At 41.3% G+C, this 16893-nt stretch overlaps 2 protein-coding genes across 4 annotated transcripts; both read left to right on the forward strand.

Annotated features, from left to right (window-relative positions):
- Window positions 1-414: 414 nt before the first annotated feature.
- gjb8 (gap junction protein beta 8) lies at window positions 415-5705 on the forward strand. Of its 2 annotated transcripts, none has more exons than XM_077580984.1 (2): window positions 415-1529; window positions 2724-5705. In XM_077580984.1, exon 2 carries the CDS (start codon window positions 2730-2732, stop codon window positions 3540-3542), a length of 813 nt encoding a protein of 270 aa, XP_077437110.1. In that variant the 5' UTR covers window positions 415-1529; window positions 2724-2729; the 3' UTR covers window positions 3543-5705. The 2 variants fall into 2 exon arrangements, with proteins under 2 accessions (XP_077437110.1, XP_077437111.1); XM_077580985.1 differs by having other exon boundaries at window positions 1350-1408.
- A 1515-nt stretch (window positions 5706-7220) lies between these two features.
- gja3 (gap junction protein, alpha 3) lies at window positions 7221-13781 on the forward strand. Of its 2 annotated transcripts, XM_077580980.1 has the most exons (4): window positions 7221-7290; window positions 7679-7740; window positions 9621-10024; window positions 11468-13781. In XM_077580980.1, exons 3-4 carry the CDS (start codon window positions 9659-9661, stop codon window positions 12437-12439), a joined length of 1338 nt encoding a protein of 445 aa, XP_077437106.1. In that variant the 5' UTR covers window positions 7221-7290; window positions 7679-7740; window positions 9621-9658; the 3' UTR covers window positions 12440-13781. The 2 variants fall into 2 exon arrangements, with proteins under 2 accessions (XP_077437106.1, XP_077437107.1); XM_077580981.1 differs by lacking the exon at window positions 7221-7290 and having other exon boundaries at window positions 7370-7740.
- The last annotated feature ends 3112 nt before the right edge of the window (window positions 13782-16893 follow it).

Raw genomic sequence — 16893 nt, forward strand, 5'->3', positions numbered from 1 at the left:
CAATCGAGGGTTTCCATGGCAACCAGTGTGGAATCAGAATGATTTTAAAGCTCTTGTTTTAAGGTAGGATTATTACACGTTGTGCTTAATTGACCAAATATCTGTAATTGATTGGTTAGTTGAATACGAGGGGGCGTGTTCATCACAGTGCGTCATTGGGTGGGTTTCCATCCACCTATTTTTATTCGAATTTTCAAGAATTGCGAAAAAGAAGCTGAATGGAAACGCCAGAAATTCGTAAAAGGCCCAAAATTCGCAAAAGAAAAGTTTTTACGCTTGGAGGGGGTGGTTTTTGAAGCGTATCGAATAAAGGAAAATGCGCATTTTGGCGATGGAAACAAGTTTTGCGAATAAGCGACTACAAGACCGGATATACGTCACACGCACGTTTGTAGTCACAATAAATGGCGGATGATAAAGTAAGATACGTTTGGGGAGACAAAGAAACACGATTCTTTTTATAATTAATTAAAGAAAAAAACATTACTGCAAATTTAGATGGCTTTATTACCTTCAGCTCTCAATGTAACGACACACTTCATTTACATGCGGGAGGGAAGCCAACAAGTCAAACTACTTCCGTTCAGTCCATCAAAAGCAACATTCCCACATGGAACTCCCCATTGTCCCAAAGTTCCGCCACTACAACGTCATCTCGCGGCGTATATAAAAAAAGAGCGGATGGAAACGGGCACGAGTCGCATGTCCGTTTTGCGCATTTTCACAAAATTCGCATACAAATTTCGAAACATTTGGGTGGAAACCTGACTACTGCTGCAGTCGTTACTGTTTGTCGAGCAGATCAAATTGTTTCCTGAATGCCAGGAAGGAACGGTCAACTATTTGCTGTGACATCACGCGTCCGTTCCATTCACTCAGATTCGCACACTTTTTGTCTTCGAACCTCACGTACACGTTTTCGGAAACAGGAAAGGCTTCACAAATTAAATGCATGTTTTGTAAACATTGTTTTAGATTTTGACTACGTTTTCATATACATTAGCAAAAATTAGGCTTCTTGTATATTTTTGTAAAAAACAAAACAACAATTAGAGTTTCGGGCAAAATCAAATAATTGAATCTGTCACAATTTTCACAAAAATAGCATACGTGTTTTTGAAAATATCAACGACAATTTGTAAACCTTCACTGAACCTTAAAAAAGTTTTGATGAACATCAAAGACAATTTACAGTCTTCCACACAACTAACATGAACATTTTTGTACCAAAACTTCTTCACAGGCTCTTTGGTGTGTGTGTGTGCGTGTGCGTGTGTGTGTGTGTGTGTGTGTGTGCGTGCGTGTGGCCCCACCCCTTCTCTTGTATGTTGAGCTTGAGAAGTTCCATGTGTCTTTGAGCAAAGTTCCTCATCTCCCAGCAGCACATCTCATATTTGCTCCAGCAAAGGTTTGACTTTATTTTTTAATTTAATTTAAAATAAAATTAAACGGCCGTGAATTCAAGGACTACTTTTTACGGAAGATAAAATTTATATATTGTTTTTTTATTGGACTCTCCACATAGACAGGTGAGATCATGGTGATCGCTACGGCCATCTATTTTTTGCACTACTGTGTTTCTCTGCTTTTAACTATACATATATTTTTTTATGGATATATATGAATATTGTATATGTACTTTATATTACAAATTATTGTGTGTGATTATATGTAATAGATATATGTAATATGTTGCATATAGACATATATATATATATATATATATATATATATTTTTTTTTTTTTTTTTTCTTGCTCAGCTGATGTGATTGTACGGCAGCACCACCCGGTGGCTCCAACTAATAACTGCAGCGAACCCAGTGCGTCCATAACATGGACAATTTTAGAGAATGAAGCTAACATGTTCTGTAAACATCAACAGTAATAATAGCAACATGCAGGTTTGTCTTGACATCAAAGACAATTTCAATTATTTTTAACATTTGGTTTTCCTCTACAAAATTTTAAAAATAATTCAGTGTAACAAATACTTTTACTTTTAGAATTTTTATATAATTGTCAGCTTCAAAGCATAGTCTTTTTTCTGAGTCTACTACTTATAATATAGACATGCCTACTAAATTTCATGGAGCTTACATGAAACTGACTTTTTTTTTTTTAATCCAATTTTATCATTACTTTGACAGTTTTGACCTAAAATGTCTTACTTCAAACCAAAATAACAGACTTCATGTGTCTTTTGAGGCATGACTTCCTGAGATTATTTTTGTGGGTCTTCTCATGATAGGCAGGTCTACCAAGTTTCATGTTTGAAAGTGAAACTAGCTTCAGCAACTGTATTTTCAAAATAATTTAGTTTTATTATAACAAGTCGATTTTTGGCCTAAAATGTCTGGTTCAACTTCAAACCAAAATGAAAGTTTTCCTCTGCATTGCTTCCTGAGACTTTTTTTGTGGATCTTCTCATGATAAACACGTCTACCAAGTTTCATGTTTGAAAGTGAAACTAGCTTCAGCGACTGTATTTTTATAATGTTATTATTACAAGTGGATTTTGGTCTGGTTCAACTTCAAACCAAAATGGAACTTTCCCTGTGCATTTTCACGGGTGCCTTCCTGAGACTTTTTTGTGGGTCTTCTCATTACCAGCATGCTTACCAAGTTTCATGTTCCAAGGTGAAACTGTCGAAACTGGCTCGAGGGACTGAGCTTCCAAAAGAACCAACGTTGCTGTCGTTTGTCTCTTTTTCCCGCCCGTGCAGGCCGCCATGTCGTGGGGCGCCCTGTACGCCCAGCTGGGCGGCGTCAACAAGCACTCGACCAGCCTGGGCAAGGTCTGGCTGTCGGTGCTGTTCATCTTCCGCATCACCATCCTGGTGCTGGCCGCCGAGAGCGTGTGGGGCGACGAGCAGTCCGACTTCACCTGCAACACGCAGACGCCCGGCTGCAAGAACGTGTGCTACGACTTCTTCTTCCCCGTGTCGCACATCCGCTTGTGGTGCCTGCAGCTCATCTTCGTGTCCACGCCGGCGCTGCTGGTGGCCATGCACGTGGCCTACCGCAAGCGCGGCGACAAGCGCACCATGCTGGCGTCCAACGGCGCCGAGAAGCCCAGCGAGGTGGACCTGGAGACGCTGAAACGCCGGCGGCTCCCCATCACCGGCACGCTTTGGTGGACGTACACCTGCAGCCTCTTCTTCCGGCTGGTCTTCGAGGGCGGCTTCATGTACGCGCTCTACTTCCTCTACGACGGCTTCCGGATGCCGCGGCTGCTCAAGTGCGAGCAGTGGCCCTGCCCCAACAAGGTGGACTGCTTCATCTCGCGGCCCACCGAGAAGACCGTCTTCACCATCTTCATGGTGGCCTCCTCGTCCATCTGCATGGTGCTCAACGTGGCCGAGCTGGGCTACCTGGTGGGCAAGGCGCTCATGCGCTGCTCCGGGCGCCACCGCAACAGGAGGTTGTCGTACAACCACAAGGAGAGCGCCGCGCGGGACAACAGCGCTTTGCAGAACAAGAAGAACGAGCTGCTGCTCTCCGCGCCCTCCCCGGACTCCTCCATGCGCAAGACCGTGTGCTGAGGGAGACTGTCGGAACGCGACATCGGAACGTCGTGTATGTTTCCAACGTGAGCCTGGTCTAGATGCTCCTAGAACTGGAACAACCGAGAGGGATCATCTCCTAGGTTGTCTCGAATCAATCATTTCACTTTGCAAGATTTTCACCACGGAAACTCTTATTCATTCACTGCCAGCCCTGTAAAAAAAAAAAAAGAAAAAGAGTTAAAAACAGTTGGGTAAAAAAACAAAAAACAATATGGGTCAAAAATAAGGTCAACCCAACTCTTTGGGTTATTCATTTTAACCCAAAACGTTGAATCAAAATGAACAACCCACAAAACAACACGTGTGTTTCTTTTGGGCTATTCATTTTGGGTTATTCCCTCAACTTTTTGGGCAAATAATCCCAAATGAAAAATCTACGACCCCAAAAAAACTTCAAAATGACAAATTTTGGGGTTGTTTGTAGGTTTTTCTTTTGGGTAATTTTTGTGCAAAAATTGGGTCAAATGAATAACCCAATAAACAACCCCATTTGGGGTATTCATTCAACACCCAACTTTTTGTGTGAATAACCCAAGATGAATAACCCACTAAACAACCCCTTTTGGGGGTGGGGGGGGGGGGTCATTTTGGGTGATTCACACAAAACGTTGGGTTAAATGAATTACCCAATTTGTGGGGGTTGTTTTGTGAGTTATTCATTTTTAACTAACTTTTAATTAACTATAATTGACTTTTGGGGTTAAATAAATAAGACCAAAAAGCCCCTTTTACATCCATAGTGGGTTCTATTTGACCCCAAAAACTGTTTTTTAGAGGGTATCATCAATAATACAAAAGTGTTTGGGTCACACCACATAATTAGTCAATTCATCACTAAAAACTCTTGGGTCAAAAATAACCCAATTTGGGTCAAATTGACCACACTGAGTTGTTTTATACAAAACAACCCGGAAAGTTGGGCCAAATGGAAGTGGATTGGTCCATTTTTGTGCGCAAATAGATTTTTTAGGAAACATTGATATTACGCTAAAAACAATATTTGGCCACAAAGGTGCAATATTTGTGCACAGAAATACAATTGGCCACAAAAAGTTGCATTTTGGCACAGAAATGCAATTTCTGGTCACAAAATAACGTTCAGTTATGCTTCCAAAATATTTGTTCTCAAAATCAGACCATAATATGCTTCTTTTTTTTTTTTTATACGGTTGAACAAAAAGTGCAATGTTTGATCACAAATATGCAACAGTTGACCATGAAAGGTTGCCTCAAAGTCTACACTGTGGAGCGTCAGATAAAGATATATTTAAAAAAGAAAAAAAAAACATTTCGCCATTAAAACCACAGACACACTCCTACATTTTCTACAAACTATTCCAACGTTGCTATTCTTTAGCAAAAAAAAAAAAGAGAGAAGGTACCGGTACTGTATATTGGTGACAATATTTGTGCACAAAATGCAACAAGTTGATCCGTCAGGTTGGACGTCAGTGATGTTTTGCCATGGAAAGATTACATTTGTTTACAAAAAGGCACAAAGGACCACAAAAGCAGATGTATTGCCTTGTATACAAAAATGTCCCAAAGGAGGAACTGAGTGACGTTCCTCAGGGAAGCATTTGAGGTCCACTCGCTTTCTGCCAAGAACAAAGGAATATGTCCCAATACTTTTGGCCACATTGTCTAAAAGTCATTTTGGGTCTTTCTGCTTGGATCCAAAGTATTTGAATGGCTTTTATTTAATGTTTCTAAAACTGACGTTTGAAGATATTTGCTTGGGGAAAAAAATGGCAACGTGACAGAGTGTCATGTGACTTGATTTCCTTTATTTATTAACTCCAGTGTGATGTTGATTATGTCACAGATGAGTGTTTTTCTTGATCTTTACCGAGTCGTTACACTGACAGCTAGTGAGTTTACAATGTTATTTTTGATAGTTTTGCTTATTTACTCATTTAATACATGTTTGTTCTTGTTGCTGCATTTTTGTGACATGAAATTCAAGTGTGATTGTCCTCCCATGTTTTTTAACGCTAATTCGCAGCTTGAAATCGAATATGTCAAAAACTAACATCAAAGTTTGTATTTGTCTGTTCCTGGGTCAAACTATGACCGTCAAAAACGGGAGATGTATTAAGTCACATTGCATTAAAATTGAAAATAAAGTCAAATAAAATGTCTCTGCCTTTGATTATGCCTGAGTGGAAATAACAAATGATCTTTCCCTGGGTCGAACTGTTCATTGTAAAACCTTCATTACATATACAGGCAATGTTTTCGGTCAAAAAAGAAGAAAAAAGCGAGTCCAACACTACAATAGAAGTCTAAAATAAAGTAAAACTACTCTAACTTTGAAGGCACCTGACAGAAAATACAAATAATCGGATTCCAGGTCAAACTGAAACCATCATAAAAATGTATCATATGTATGAACAATTGTATACAACGCATTTTAAGATCCAGCCATAGAATAGCGGAAGTAAATACTGTTATATAAACCTAAATAAAGTAAAACTACTCCACTTTCTGGCTCAAATTGTAACCATCATAAAACTACTCACCCTTTGAAGACTGGCATGTAATGAAGCAGGAAGGGGAAATAATTCGTCGCAGAGCGATACTGCCCTCTGGTGGCCATTAGAGGGCACTGCTGGAATTGAAAAGTTTGCGTGTAAGAAAACTAAAGTAAAACTACAAGTATTTAGATTGTGTTGGTCGACGTCAAGTTGCTTGGTAAAGTTAGCAACGCGCTAAGCTAACGTATGCGTGTGTTGCTTTTGTGTTGTATCAGCTTTCAACGCTCGTCTTATTTTAGCGGCTGGCGGCTCGCTAATCGCGGCCGACTTGACACCTCCCCCTCAATAACAAGAGGAACCTTGTCTTTGTCCTCTCCGCTCCAAAAATAAACACCTAACCCCCACTGATGATGATGATGGGAAAAGTTTGTTGATCATTAATTACACACGTTATGTAACAATTGACTTAAATTCAAGTATATGATATATTAAAGATGTTTATATTTTTCGAATCAAAATGTATATATGGCTCTATATACATATATGCAATCGTTAAAATGTATTTTATTACATTTTAATTGTATTATTTAGTATTACATTTTATTGTGGTTTATTATTCTAAACCCAATATATGTTTTATTTTGTTTATACTTCAGAACTGGTATTTTTAAATTAATTGTTTTAGTCCGTAAATGTACATTTTTCTTTAAAAAAAAAGAAAAGAAAAAAATATATATATAATCATTTCCAATCCTTGCATACATATAATTGCTACCGACGTCAACTGTCTTCAAACTAATGATTTTCATGACGCTTTTTGAGTCCACTTGAACTTTTTTGGGTTTGAGGGGGTTCCACTGGGAGGGGTGGGGGGGGCGTGGTAGCGGCTTCACTCATGCACGTAGTGACTGACAGTGCAGACATGCGTGACGGCAACCGGCGTGAACAGTTCCCATAACGTCGACGACACCTGAATGCACCACCAAACTAAACGACCGCTTATTTCCCTTTCTTTTTCTTTGCTCTTTTTTTGCCTTCTCTTTCTTCTTGCGCACCCTGGAGGAGGTCACACACAGGCGTGCACAAAAAAATCCCACTTGCATAGCAGGGCCGCGCATAGACGGACGAGGGCGTGCTTTTTTTTTTTTCAGGGGGGGTGGGGGGGGGGACGTTTGCCCCGGGGGCACCCCCAAAGGATGTGAGCTTTTGCCGTGCACTTTAAAGAGCGTCCCTTCTGCTGTGTCAAGGTACGAGCACATCTCTGCTTTCTTATTCACGCACAAGAAACATTTGGAGCGTTATCAGATTTGAATATGAATTCTCAGTGTTATTAATTAGCGTTCGGAGTGTGCACAAAGCCAACAATGGTGCCTGCTCTCTAGTAGCCTCTGCTTTGTCACTTTTTGTGCGTCCGTGTGTGTGCTATTTTTACTACATTTTTTTGTGGGTGCTATTTTTGTAAAGCTTTTCCACTTTTTAAAATGATTAGCCTTATTGGAAAATTACAGGATTGAATGGAAGTTGTTTAAATTCAGGAGGGAAAAGGCAGAAGCAGGCCACACAATGCCAGGAAATATTTTATTTTGGACATTTTTGAGGTTACATGTTATTTTACATCATTTGTGTTTCTCGCAGGTGTGGGGAATATCGAGAACTCCGGTCCATGGATTTATTAGCTTTAATACAACGACATTGTTGTAAGTTCATCCTCTTTTTATTTTACCTAACATTTCTTTTATGTGGCACACGTTACAGTTGACATCAGCGTCCAAGTTAAAACTTTAAAAAAAAAATTTAAAGTCCATAACTCGGAATTGAATGGTTTGCTAAGGATTTATATATTTTTTCAATTATTTTTAAAGTCATCCATGGGATAATCTTTTTTTATTTTATTTTTGTACATGATTACCATTCATGGGTTGTAATGCCATTTGAATTGTATCATGTGCCAGATATGAGCATGCACTTTTTGTTTTTAAAGTGTATATTAAATATCTTTGACATTTTATTTTAATTTTGTATATATAAAAATAGTTTTTACTTATGCAGTAGTTTTAAAATTTCTTCTTTGTTTTTAAATGGTGTTTACTTTTTCAAGCTGTCAAAAATTGTATTATGTAGACTTGTTATGTAAACTTTTTTTTGTATTTATTAAATAGTTTTTAACTCATTTTTGAATTGGCATTTTTCTTTGATAAAGCAGATTAAATTGAATAGTAATGAAAATAAACTCTCTTAATAGTAAGGATAGAACATCTTCTGCTCTCCTCACTTTGTAACATTTGACCGAATTCTAAACATATTTTGAAATGATCTTTTCATTTGCTTTTTTTCTTTGTCGATTCCGCACGTCACAAACATAGCAAGAAAAGCTTCCCTCCCAAATGGTCACACTTCTTTAGATGATTTTAAATATAAAGCAAAAGTTGTAAAAGTATATTTCATCATGCAATCTAATTTGCGTTAGTATCATTTCTTGTCATTAAATGAACTTTTGAGATGATTTTGGAGTGTTTCTTAAAAGTGATAAGCATCCTTCCCTCATGCAAACTAAAACTGGATCATGAATACCATTTATTGCTAAATACCCCTTTTTTTTTTTTTAAGTCTCTCTTTAATGATTATTAATTCTAATAATCCCAATGAGGCATGTACAGTGGGCCGCCGGTTGAAAGAAGGGTGGTGTCGCTATTTGTTCCCTTGTGTGTGTGTGTGTGTTTTCCATCGTGATAATGTCGATCTCAGCACATGCCTGCTGGCCAGTGGAGCGAACAGGTGAGCGGGCGAGCGAGCATTGCCCGCCATACAGAAAGAAAGAGAGAGAGAGAGAGCGATGGTTTAGTACAGTAGATGAAATGAGCAGCAGCCTCCGTGTGTTGATGACAATAGGAAGAAGCTCGTGCGCGTGTCTTTGAAAACAACGATACGGTATCACATATTAAAAGGTCATTTCAAATTGCGTCCAATGTGGTCGTAGGATCTTGTTTTCGTTTCCCTGAATCCAAAAAGTGGACCCTCTTTGTAGTTCCATAAGATCTGAGATTGTGGTGATTTCACAGGTCACGTAGACCCATTCAAACAAAAATGTCATCACCAAATGTAAGGAAGTGAGTGTCATTCCCAAAGAGGCCGAAGATTAAAAAAAAAAAAAAGGGGGGGGGGGTAGTTCCTTATTGTAGCTTGTGTTGGTGTCGTTCCACAGATTTATTACGAGTGAGGAAGCTTTGATGGAAGTAATAAAAAAAACTGGACTCATGTCTAATTTCAAATTAGGTTGGTTTCTTGACGACAGTTGACAAAAGTCTCGGCGGATTAACAACCATTCGGACTCGAGGCAAATTTCGCCCAATGAAGTTTTGAGGACTTTTTCTCTCCTAGTTTCAGAACGATGAAAGTGGGACCTCCTTTTCGGAACGACCATCCTTGACAATGGCGGTCCATTCATTGATTTCTCAGATGACAAAGCCTTGGCAGGAAATGTCATTTGAGGCCTTTATTTTTGGGTTTTCCACCCAATTTTGACGACGCATTCTAAACCTTAAACCGAACCGGTTTTTCATCTGCCCCCCCCTTCCAGACACCGCGTTGTTGTCCACAGGCTGGCAATCTTGAAGCATGGGTGACTGGAGCTTTCTGGGGCGTCTGCTGGAGAACGCCCAGGAGCACTCCACGGTGATCGGCAAGGTGTGGCTGACGGTCCTGTTTATCTTCCGGATCCTGGTGCTGGGCGCCGCCGCCGAGGAGGTGTGGGGGGACGAGCAGTCCGACTTCACCTGCAACACGCAGCAGCCCGGCTGCGAGAACGTGTGCTACGACCAGGCCTTCCCCATCTCGCACATCCGGTTCTGGGTCTTGCAGATCATCTTCGTGTCCACGCCCACGCTCATCTATCTGGGACATGTGCTTCACATCGTACGGATGGAGGAGAAGCGCAAGGAGAAGGAGGAGGAGCTGCGGAAAGCCAACAAGTTCCAGGAAGAGGTGAGGAGCCATTAGAGGACTTGGGAGGGAAATCCTTCAGACGCATGTCAACTCTTAGGAGATGAGGTTTTAAGATCTCATTTTCAGTTCTCTACTTCCAGACTATAACGTTTGACCTGCTGTCAGGTACGAGGGTCCTAAATTCACAAAGCCTTAACGGAGTTTAAAAAAAAAAAGTCAGATTAACCCTGGAGAACCCAAGAACCCTTTTCTTCTTTGGAAAATTATGAATAATACATTAAACGACTGCTATAAATTCACTGAACACCAAAATATGTTTTTTCAATGTTTTTTCAATTTATTCCCTAATTTAGGATTAGGGCGAAATTTGACCCTTTGGGATTTAGGGGTATCATTTCGAAAAATCAGAATAACAAAAACTGTCAGCAAACTATTTAGAATTTAAGAAAAATAATCAATCAAATACACAGCTACATTGAACAATATAATTTTTTGTTTTATTTGTTGCATTTTAGCCATCTTGTCACCACCACTCCGGCTCATGTAAGTGCAATATTCATCCACTAGATGGCCCCATGCAGGGGTCAGAAGTGGCACTCTGGACTTTTGAAGTTAAATTTGTAAAAAAAAAAAAAGGTCTTTGTTATTTGAGTAGCAGAATTTATAGGGGCTAAATTTGACCCCGTGGGTTCTCCATCAGTTGAGGTTGTAGGATCTTATTTTGGCTCCCTTGTCCAACACGTGCTACAGCCGAGATGTTAGTGGTCCACTCATCGATTCAACAAGTTACAAAGATTAAGATTGTAAGGTCTTCTTTTGGTTCCCCAGTTCCAGATGATGACAGTTGACCACTTTTTAGGTATTAACATCCTTGATGGTGGTAGCTGACTCTCACATTTCACACGTGACAACCCTTGACACAAGTAAAAACCATTAGGAACTTAAGTGAACGGCGTCCAGGTGTCACTTTTCCGAAGTCATTCTGTAAAATCGGCGCATGAGAGGGGTACGAGGTCCCGACATTGCGTAACCCCCTCCGGTGGTGGGTAAACGCAGCTGATTCCAATCAACAGGATGATTATCAGGTTTATGCAAAGCTTGCTGATGAGCCGATCATATATCAGCTGTGTTGGACAAGGGAAACATCCAAAACCTGCAGGACTCCGGCCCTCGAGGACCGAGTTTGCCTACCCCTGCACACGCTGCAGTCGTTCCGCCTTAGAGACTACTTTCAAAAACGGTACTTTTGAGCCAGGCTTAAGCCCCTTTCATACAACCGATCTGCAAAATGATCAGAGGTGCGGAGAACTGGTTTGTGGTAATGAAGCTACTTAGTGCTAACTTCCTTAGCCCACGTAATGACTTGCATGATTTTGACCCTAGCTTGAAACTTGAAGTTTAAGACTGCATTTGGATTTTTGCCAGTAACTTGGAATTGCTTGAAACTTGAGAAGTCCCATCGACTCCCATCTGTGCTTCCAGGAGGAGAAGGAGCTGCTGTTTCGGAGCGGCAACAGCAGCAGCGGCGGCGATCGAGGCGGCGGCAAAAGGGTGAAGCCCCCCATCCGGGACGAGCACGGCAAAATCCGCATCCGGGGGGCTCTGCTGCGCACCTACGTCTTCAACATCATCTTCAAGACCCTCTTCGAGGTGGGTTTCATCCTGGGCCAGTATTTCCTGTACGGCTTCCAGCTGCATCCCTTGTACAAGTGCGCCCGCTGGCCGTGCCCCAACACGGTGGACTGCTTCATCTCGCGGCCCACCGAGAAGACCATCTTCATCATCTTCATGCTTGTGGTGGCCTGCGTTTCGCTCTTCCTCAACCTACTGGAGATTTACCATCTGGGTTGGAAGAAGCTCAAGCAGGGCATGACCAACGGCGCCGTGCCGGGCCAGGAGTCGCTGCGGCGTCCTACCGGCACGCGCGCCTGCCAGCCGCAGTGCTCGGCCCCGAGGACCGGGGGCAAGTACACCGACGTGACCGGCGGCAGCGGGGCCTTCTTGCCCCGGGCGGAGTTTAAGATGGACAACTTGCAGCAGGAGGAGGCGCTGCGCCAACACGGGCCCGCAGCCCACTACTACATCAGCAACAATAACAATCACCGGCTGGCCGCCCAGCAGAACTGGGCCAACCTGGCCACGGAGCAGCAGACTCGAGAGATGAAAGCCACCTCCCCCACGCCCTCCTCCTCCTCCTCCTCTTCCTCTTCCTCATCCACCCGGCAACCCACGGTGGACACCGCCCCTAGCGTGACCCCCAGTACCCCAGCTTCCAGTCCGAGTACCCGCAGCAGCCCGGGTTCCAAAGTCAACGCGTCGGATAATAGCTGCTTCACCACCACCACGGTGGAGATGCACAAGCCCCCCGTGACCTCCGCACCGGACCCTCGGCGGTTGAGTCAAGCCAGCAAGATTAGCAGCGTCCGGGCCAGACCCGACGACTTGGCGGTTTGAGCCCCACTCGGGACCTCCCAAACCCAGAAAGAAACACTTCCTGACACCAAAACGATAGTGAAAGGTGGTGGTAGACTTCAGATGATGATTCAGTGACCGAGCCCCTTTCACACCGACTTTCCCACGTTTCACACGGAACCCACGGAAGTCGGCCATTGTCATGATGTGGGTTCAACCCGCTGATGCGACTAAAGCTGGCAAATTCGCCAGTCGAGATCGAGGCCTTCGCGCGGGCCCCGGTGAAGCCGACTACGAGCTTTCACACAGCTAAGTTTTGGGTGTCGAACTTAACACTTTCCATACGATTTGGGTACCTTTCACACAGGACAGTAACAACCTGGGGGGAAAAGCCAGCTTCGATACTGTGAAAGGGGCTGCGGACTTTTTGGGGGAAGATCTCGTTTTTTCTTCCTTAAGATCGAGTTGTTTTTTTGTCTTCCTTTAGCTGCACTGAATGAACTCCTGTGTGCGCCCGGTTTTAAACTGGTACCCACAATGCACTGCAGCGCTCACACGCAGAGTGACGGATGGCCCGGAGGGGGTTCCAAACTGCTAGCATGTCACAAAACGATAACAAGGTTTCATACAAGGCAGAGCGACAATCTAATGATGCCCATCAGCATCGGGTTTGATTGAATTTCACTCCAAATGACAAACTTGTCATTTTGTGAGGACAAACAAAGCAAAATGCTAACATTTTCATTGTCAAGTTGCCGTCATTCACAACCTTCCAAAAGTCTAAATCAACCACGAAGACATTGAATTTTTACTCGTAGATGATGTCATTTTGTAACAGAAAACAAAGCCACAAACTCCCACAAGACTTTTACGGTGACTCCAGCGCTATCACCAAAGCGCCGTCTATCAAGCGCGATCATCTTCAGGGGCTTTTTTGACAACAAGATGGTACTGTACACATTCATTTCACTTTTTCACAAAAACGCACCAAAAAAAACAACAACTTTTTGACAGTATTTTGCATTTTTTTCCCTCCAGTTTACATTTTGGTAGTTGATTTGCACATGTAGGAAACAAAATGCTAACATTGCTAGGAGAGAGCGTCCTCTAAGGAACATAAAATCTTTTTTTTAATTTTTTTTTTAATGTCTTAACATCTCACACTAAAGGCAACAGTTTTAAAGAAATATGGAAAAAATGAAATAAAAAAAGTTATTTATCTTATGATGACGAGAGAAGAATGTCAGTGTGTGTGTGTGCGTGCGTGCGTGTGCGTGTGTTCACGTGTGCGAGTATGAATGACCCTTTTGTAAAGTTGATGTAAATGTTCATTTACCTCAAATGTTTACAAAACTGTTACTAAATAAAACTTTTTTGTACCGGAGTAGTCTCGTGTTTTAATACTTTTGGATCAATCGTTTGTTTTCTTTTACTTTTGTGACGAAGCATTATGTATACAAATAAATTTGACTTGACTTATTTATTAATAAAACATTCATCAAAAATTTCAAATTAAAGAAGTGTTCATCCAAATACTACTGTGGAAGTTGACTGCATCATACCAACATTTGTACACTCAATATTTTTGGAATCAACTCTTGCGTTGAAACCGTCACCGTTAAGAGCACATACTAACGAGCTGCTGTCACAGCTGGTGGGTGGAGTGGGCGTGGTTACAATGACAGACTTCCACGTGACCTGTGGCACCGTAACCCTCAGGCGGGTCCGAGACACGAGTGGTCCGGGGGTTGCAGTGGCTGCGGAGTGACGGGAGACGAGCTCGTCACCCGTCACTCGCCTCACACGCGTCAACGTTTCACATGACACGTGAAACGTCACATATCCCCTGACTGGCAAATTTCATCCTGCTTGATAGTCATTATTAGAAATATTATTTTACCTTTTGACCCAGAATATGCAAAAATATTCATCTTTAAAATAAAAGGTCATATTTGGCAGAAAACCTTGTAAATTCGACTTTGATAGCTTTTTCGTAGCTGCCTGGTTAGATTTTTCTTTGTGGTTTCAAAAAAAACTAACTGATGTTTATTTTGACAAATGTTCATATATGTTCATAATTTTATTATCATATTTGATAACCTTGTGAAGAACCTCGTGAGCAGGAATTGGAGAAATTTCACGTAATGTTAGTGACCCGGTAAAGATTTTTGCTTTGAATTTCTAAAAACAGAAAAATGACCGGATTAAGACAATTTTGAATGTCGATCTCAGAAGAATTTTTATTAAGAATTTTTAAATTTGCATTTAAAAAAAAAAAATCTTTACATACATACATACAACAAGCTGGTAAAGACGTTTTAGAGTTTTCACTTAATCTAGGGAGACATCTTTAATTTTTTCAGGCATCTGGTAAAAACTCAACATGCTAACGATCACATAGTTTTCACCTACAGATGGCAGTTGGGGGGTGGGGGGGGGAATGCTTTTTTTTGTGTGTGTGTCGGTTGGCAAAATTTCACTTACAGACCAGGTAAAGATTTTTTTTGAAAATCTTCATTCACAAAAAGACAGCGACTTTTCATGTCAAGACAGCTGCCAGGTTTTTGAACTACACTCGACAGGTGACAAGCTGGTAAAATGCTTTTGATAAATTTCACATACAACATAAAATTTTGTTGAGAGCCTGGTTTAAGAAAAAAAAAAAACATGTTGCATTTCGATTTGGAAAAACCTCACTGTAAAGATGTTTTTTTTTTTTTAATGTGCACATACAAAAGTGTGTGTTAAAAAAAAAAAAGTTCAGATAGTTTAGCAACATTGACTATAACTTTTTTTTTTTTTTTAACCCTTTAACATGCACCGACTGCTACTTTACTTTGCCGAGCGTTCACATGACATAGCCTCTCATATGTGTTGAGGTTTGGAGGATGTTCTGCGCTCTTGGAAAAGTTTGTCACTGAAGTGTCCAGAGCAGAGCTGCCGGAAGGTTATTTTTAGCCTTTAATCACCTAACAAATTCACACTCTGCACACAGGACAAATACCTTACACCCCCTTCGCCCTCCCCCACACCCTCACAACCTTTTTGTATTTTGGGGTGTGTGATGACTTTGTTCCTCTCGTGTTGTTTTATTTACTGTACTTGTTTACAGTATAGGGAATGTACCAAATTGTACTGAATTTGATATGAGCATGAATATTCAAAACTAAATACCATATAAAAATTGTTAGTAATAAATACCACTTATAAAAATGCAATCTTATGAATTTCACTTAGTTAAAAAAATATTGCTCATCTAAATCCACTGATGCAACATTGCTGTCATGTGGCTTGTTTTGATTGTAGTACATTGAAGTCAAAAAGGTGGTGGGTTCCAGGAATGGGGCCTTGAAAAAGCTCTGCGGGGACACCTACAGGCCAGGCCAGGACATTGTCTAAACCCACAACGTACCTGACTGACCTAAACGCCGGAGCAGACCTTTGGTCACATGCCGCACTTCCCTCTTGGGAAGTTCAGCTTCTAAATATGCATGAAGTTTGAATGGCGCACAATAGCAAGTCTTTCTCAACGCGTGTAAAGTGAATCAAAAGGCAAAGTGTGTGGCTAGCTTGGGACAGGTGTGCGATTGCTTTTCTCAGCCCAAATACATTCGCAATCCGAATTACAGGACATTTTTCCGTAAACATCTAATTCGATATCAGATAATTGGATATAAGAGCATCATTTTTCAACATATGACAGCAATCAAAGGGTTAAGTGTGGCGATGTCACAACGGGTGTGCTATTACTTATCTCAAACCAAACATTGACATTCTGAATTACTGGACATTTTCTGTAAACATCAAATTAGTTATTGGGAACATTTGCGGCACACAATAGCAGCACAATTTGTCAACGAATGTCATGTCACTCAAAACACAAAATGTGGGGCTATTTATTTTTATTCCTAATACATTTTTAACAAACATCGAATTAGACATCAGAAAATTTAATGGCAGTTAATAGCATCTTAATTATTATTATTATTATTTTTTTTTTCATGTGACGCCAATCAAAGGACAGAATGTGGCTACTTCGGAACAGGTGTGCTATTACTTTTCTCAGTCAAAATACGTCTACATTCCGAATTATTGGACATTTTTCTGCAAACATCAAATTATTCTTCATTAAATGTAATGGCAGTTAATAGCATCATAATTTCTCAACGGTTGTGACGGCAATCAAAGGACAGAAAGTGGCTACTTCGGAACAGGTGTGCTATTACTTTTCTCAGTCAAAATACGTTTACATTCCGAATTATTAGACATTTTCTGCAACGAAAAGCATAATTCTTCAAAATTTGTGAAAAAGTCTGACGAATATGCAATCGTGACACGAGTTCATATCATGTGATCGAGGAGGCCGGGCGTGCCGCCCATAGTAACGCCCCCCCCCGAACCCCCCGCCGCCCCTGCTGAGCGCAGCGTTCTCTTTGTGGTCCCTGAAAGGCTCGGGGATTGAGCTCAAAGAATAACAACGGTCCACAGGGGTGACA

Source organism: Vanacampus margaritifer, chromosome 11 (genome assembly GCF_051991255.1).
Source record: "Vanacampus margaritifer isolate UIUO_Vmar chromosome 11, RoL_Vmar_1.0, whole genome shotgun sequence".
NCBI lineage: Eukaryota > Metazoa > Chordata > Actinopteri > Syngnathiformes > Syngnathidae > Vanacampus > Vanacampus margaritifer.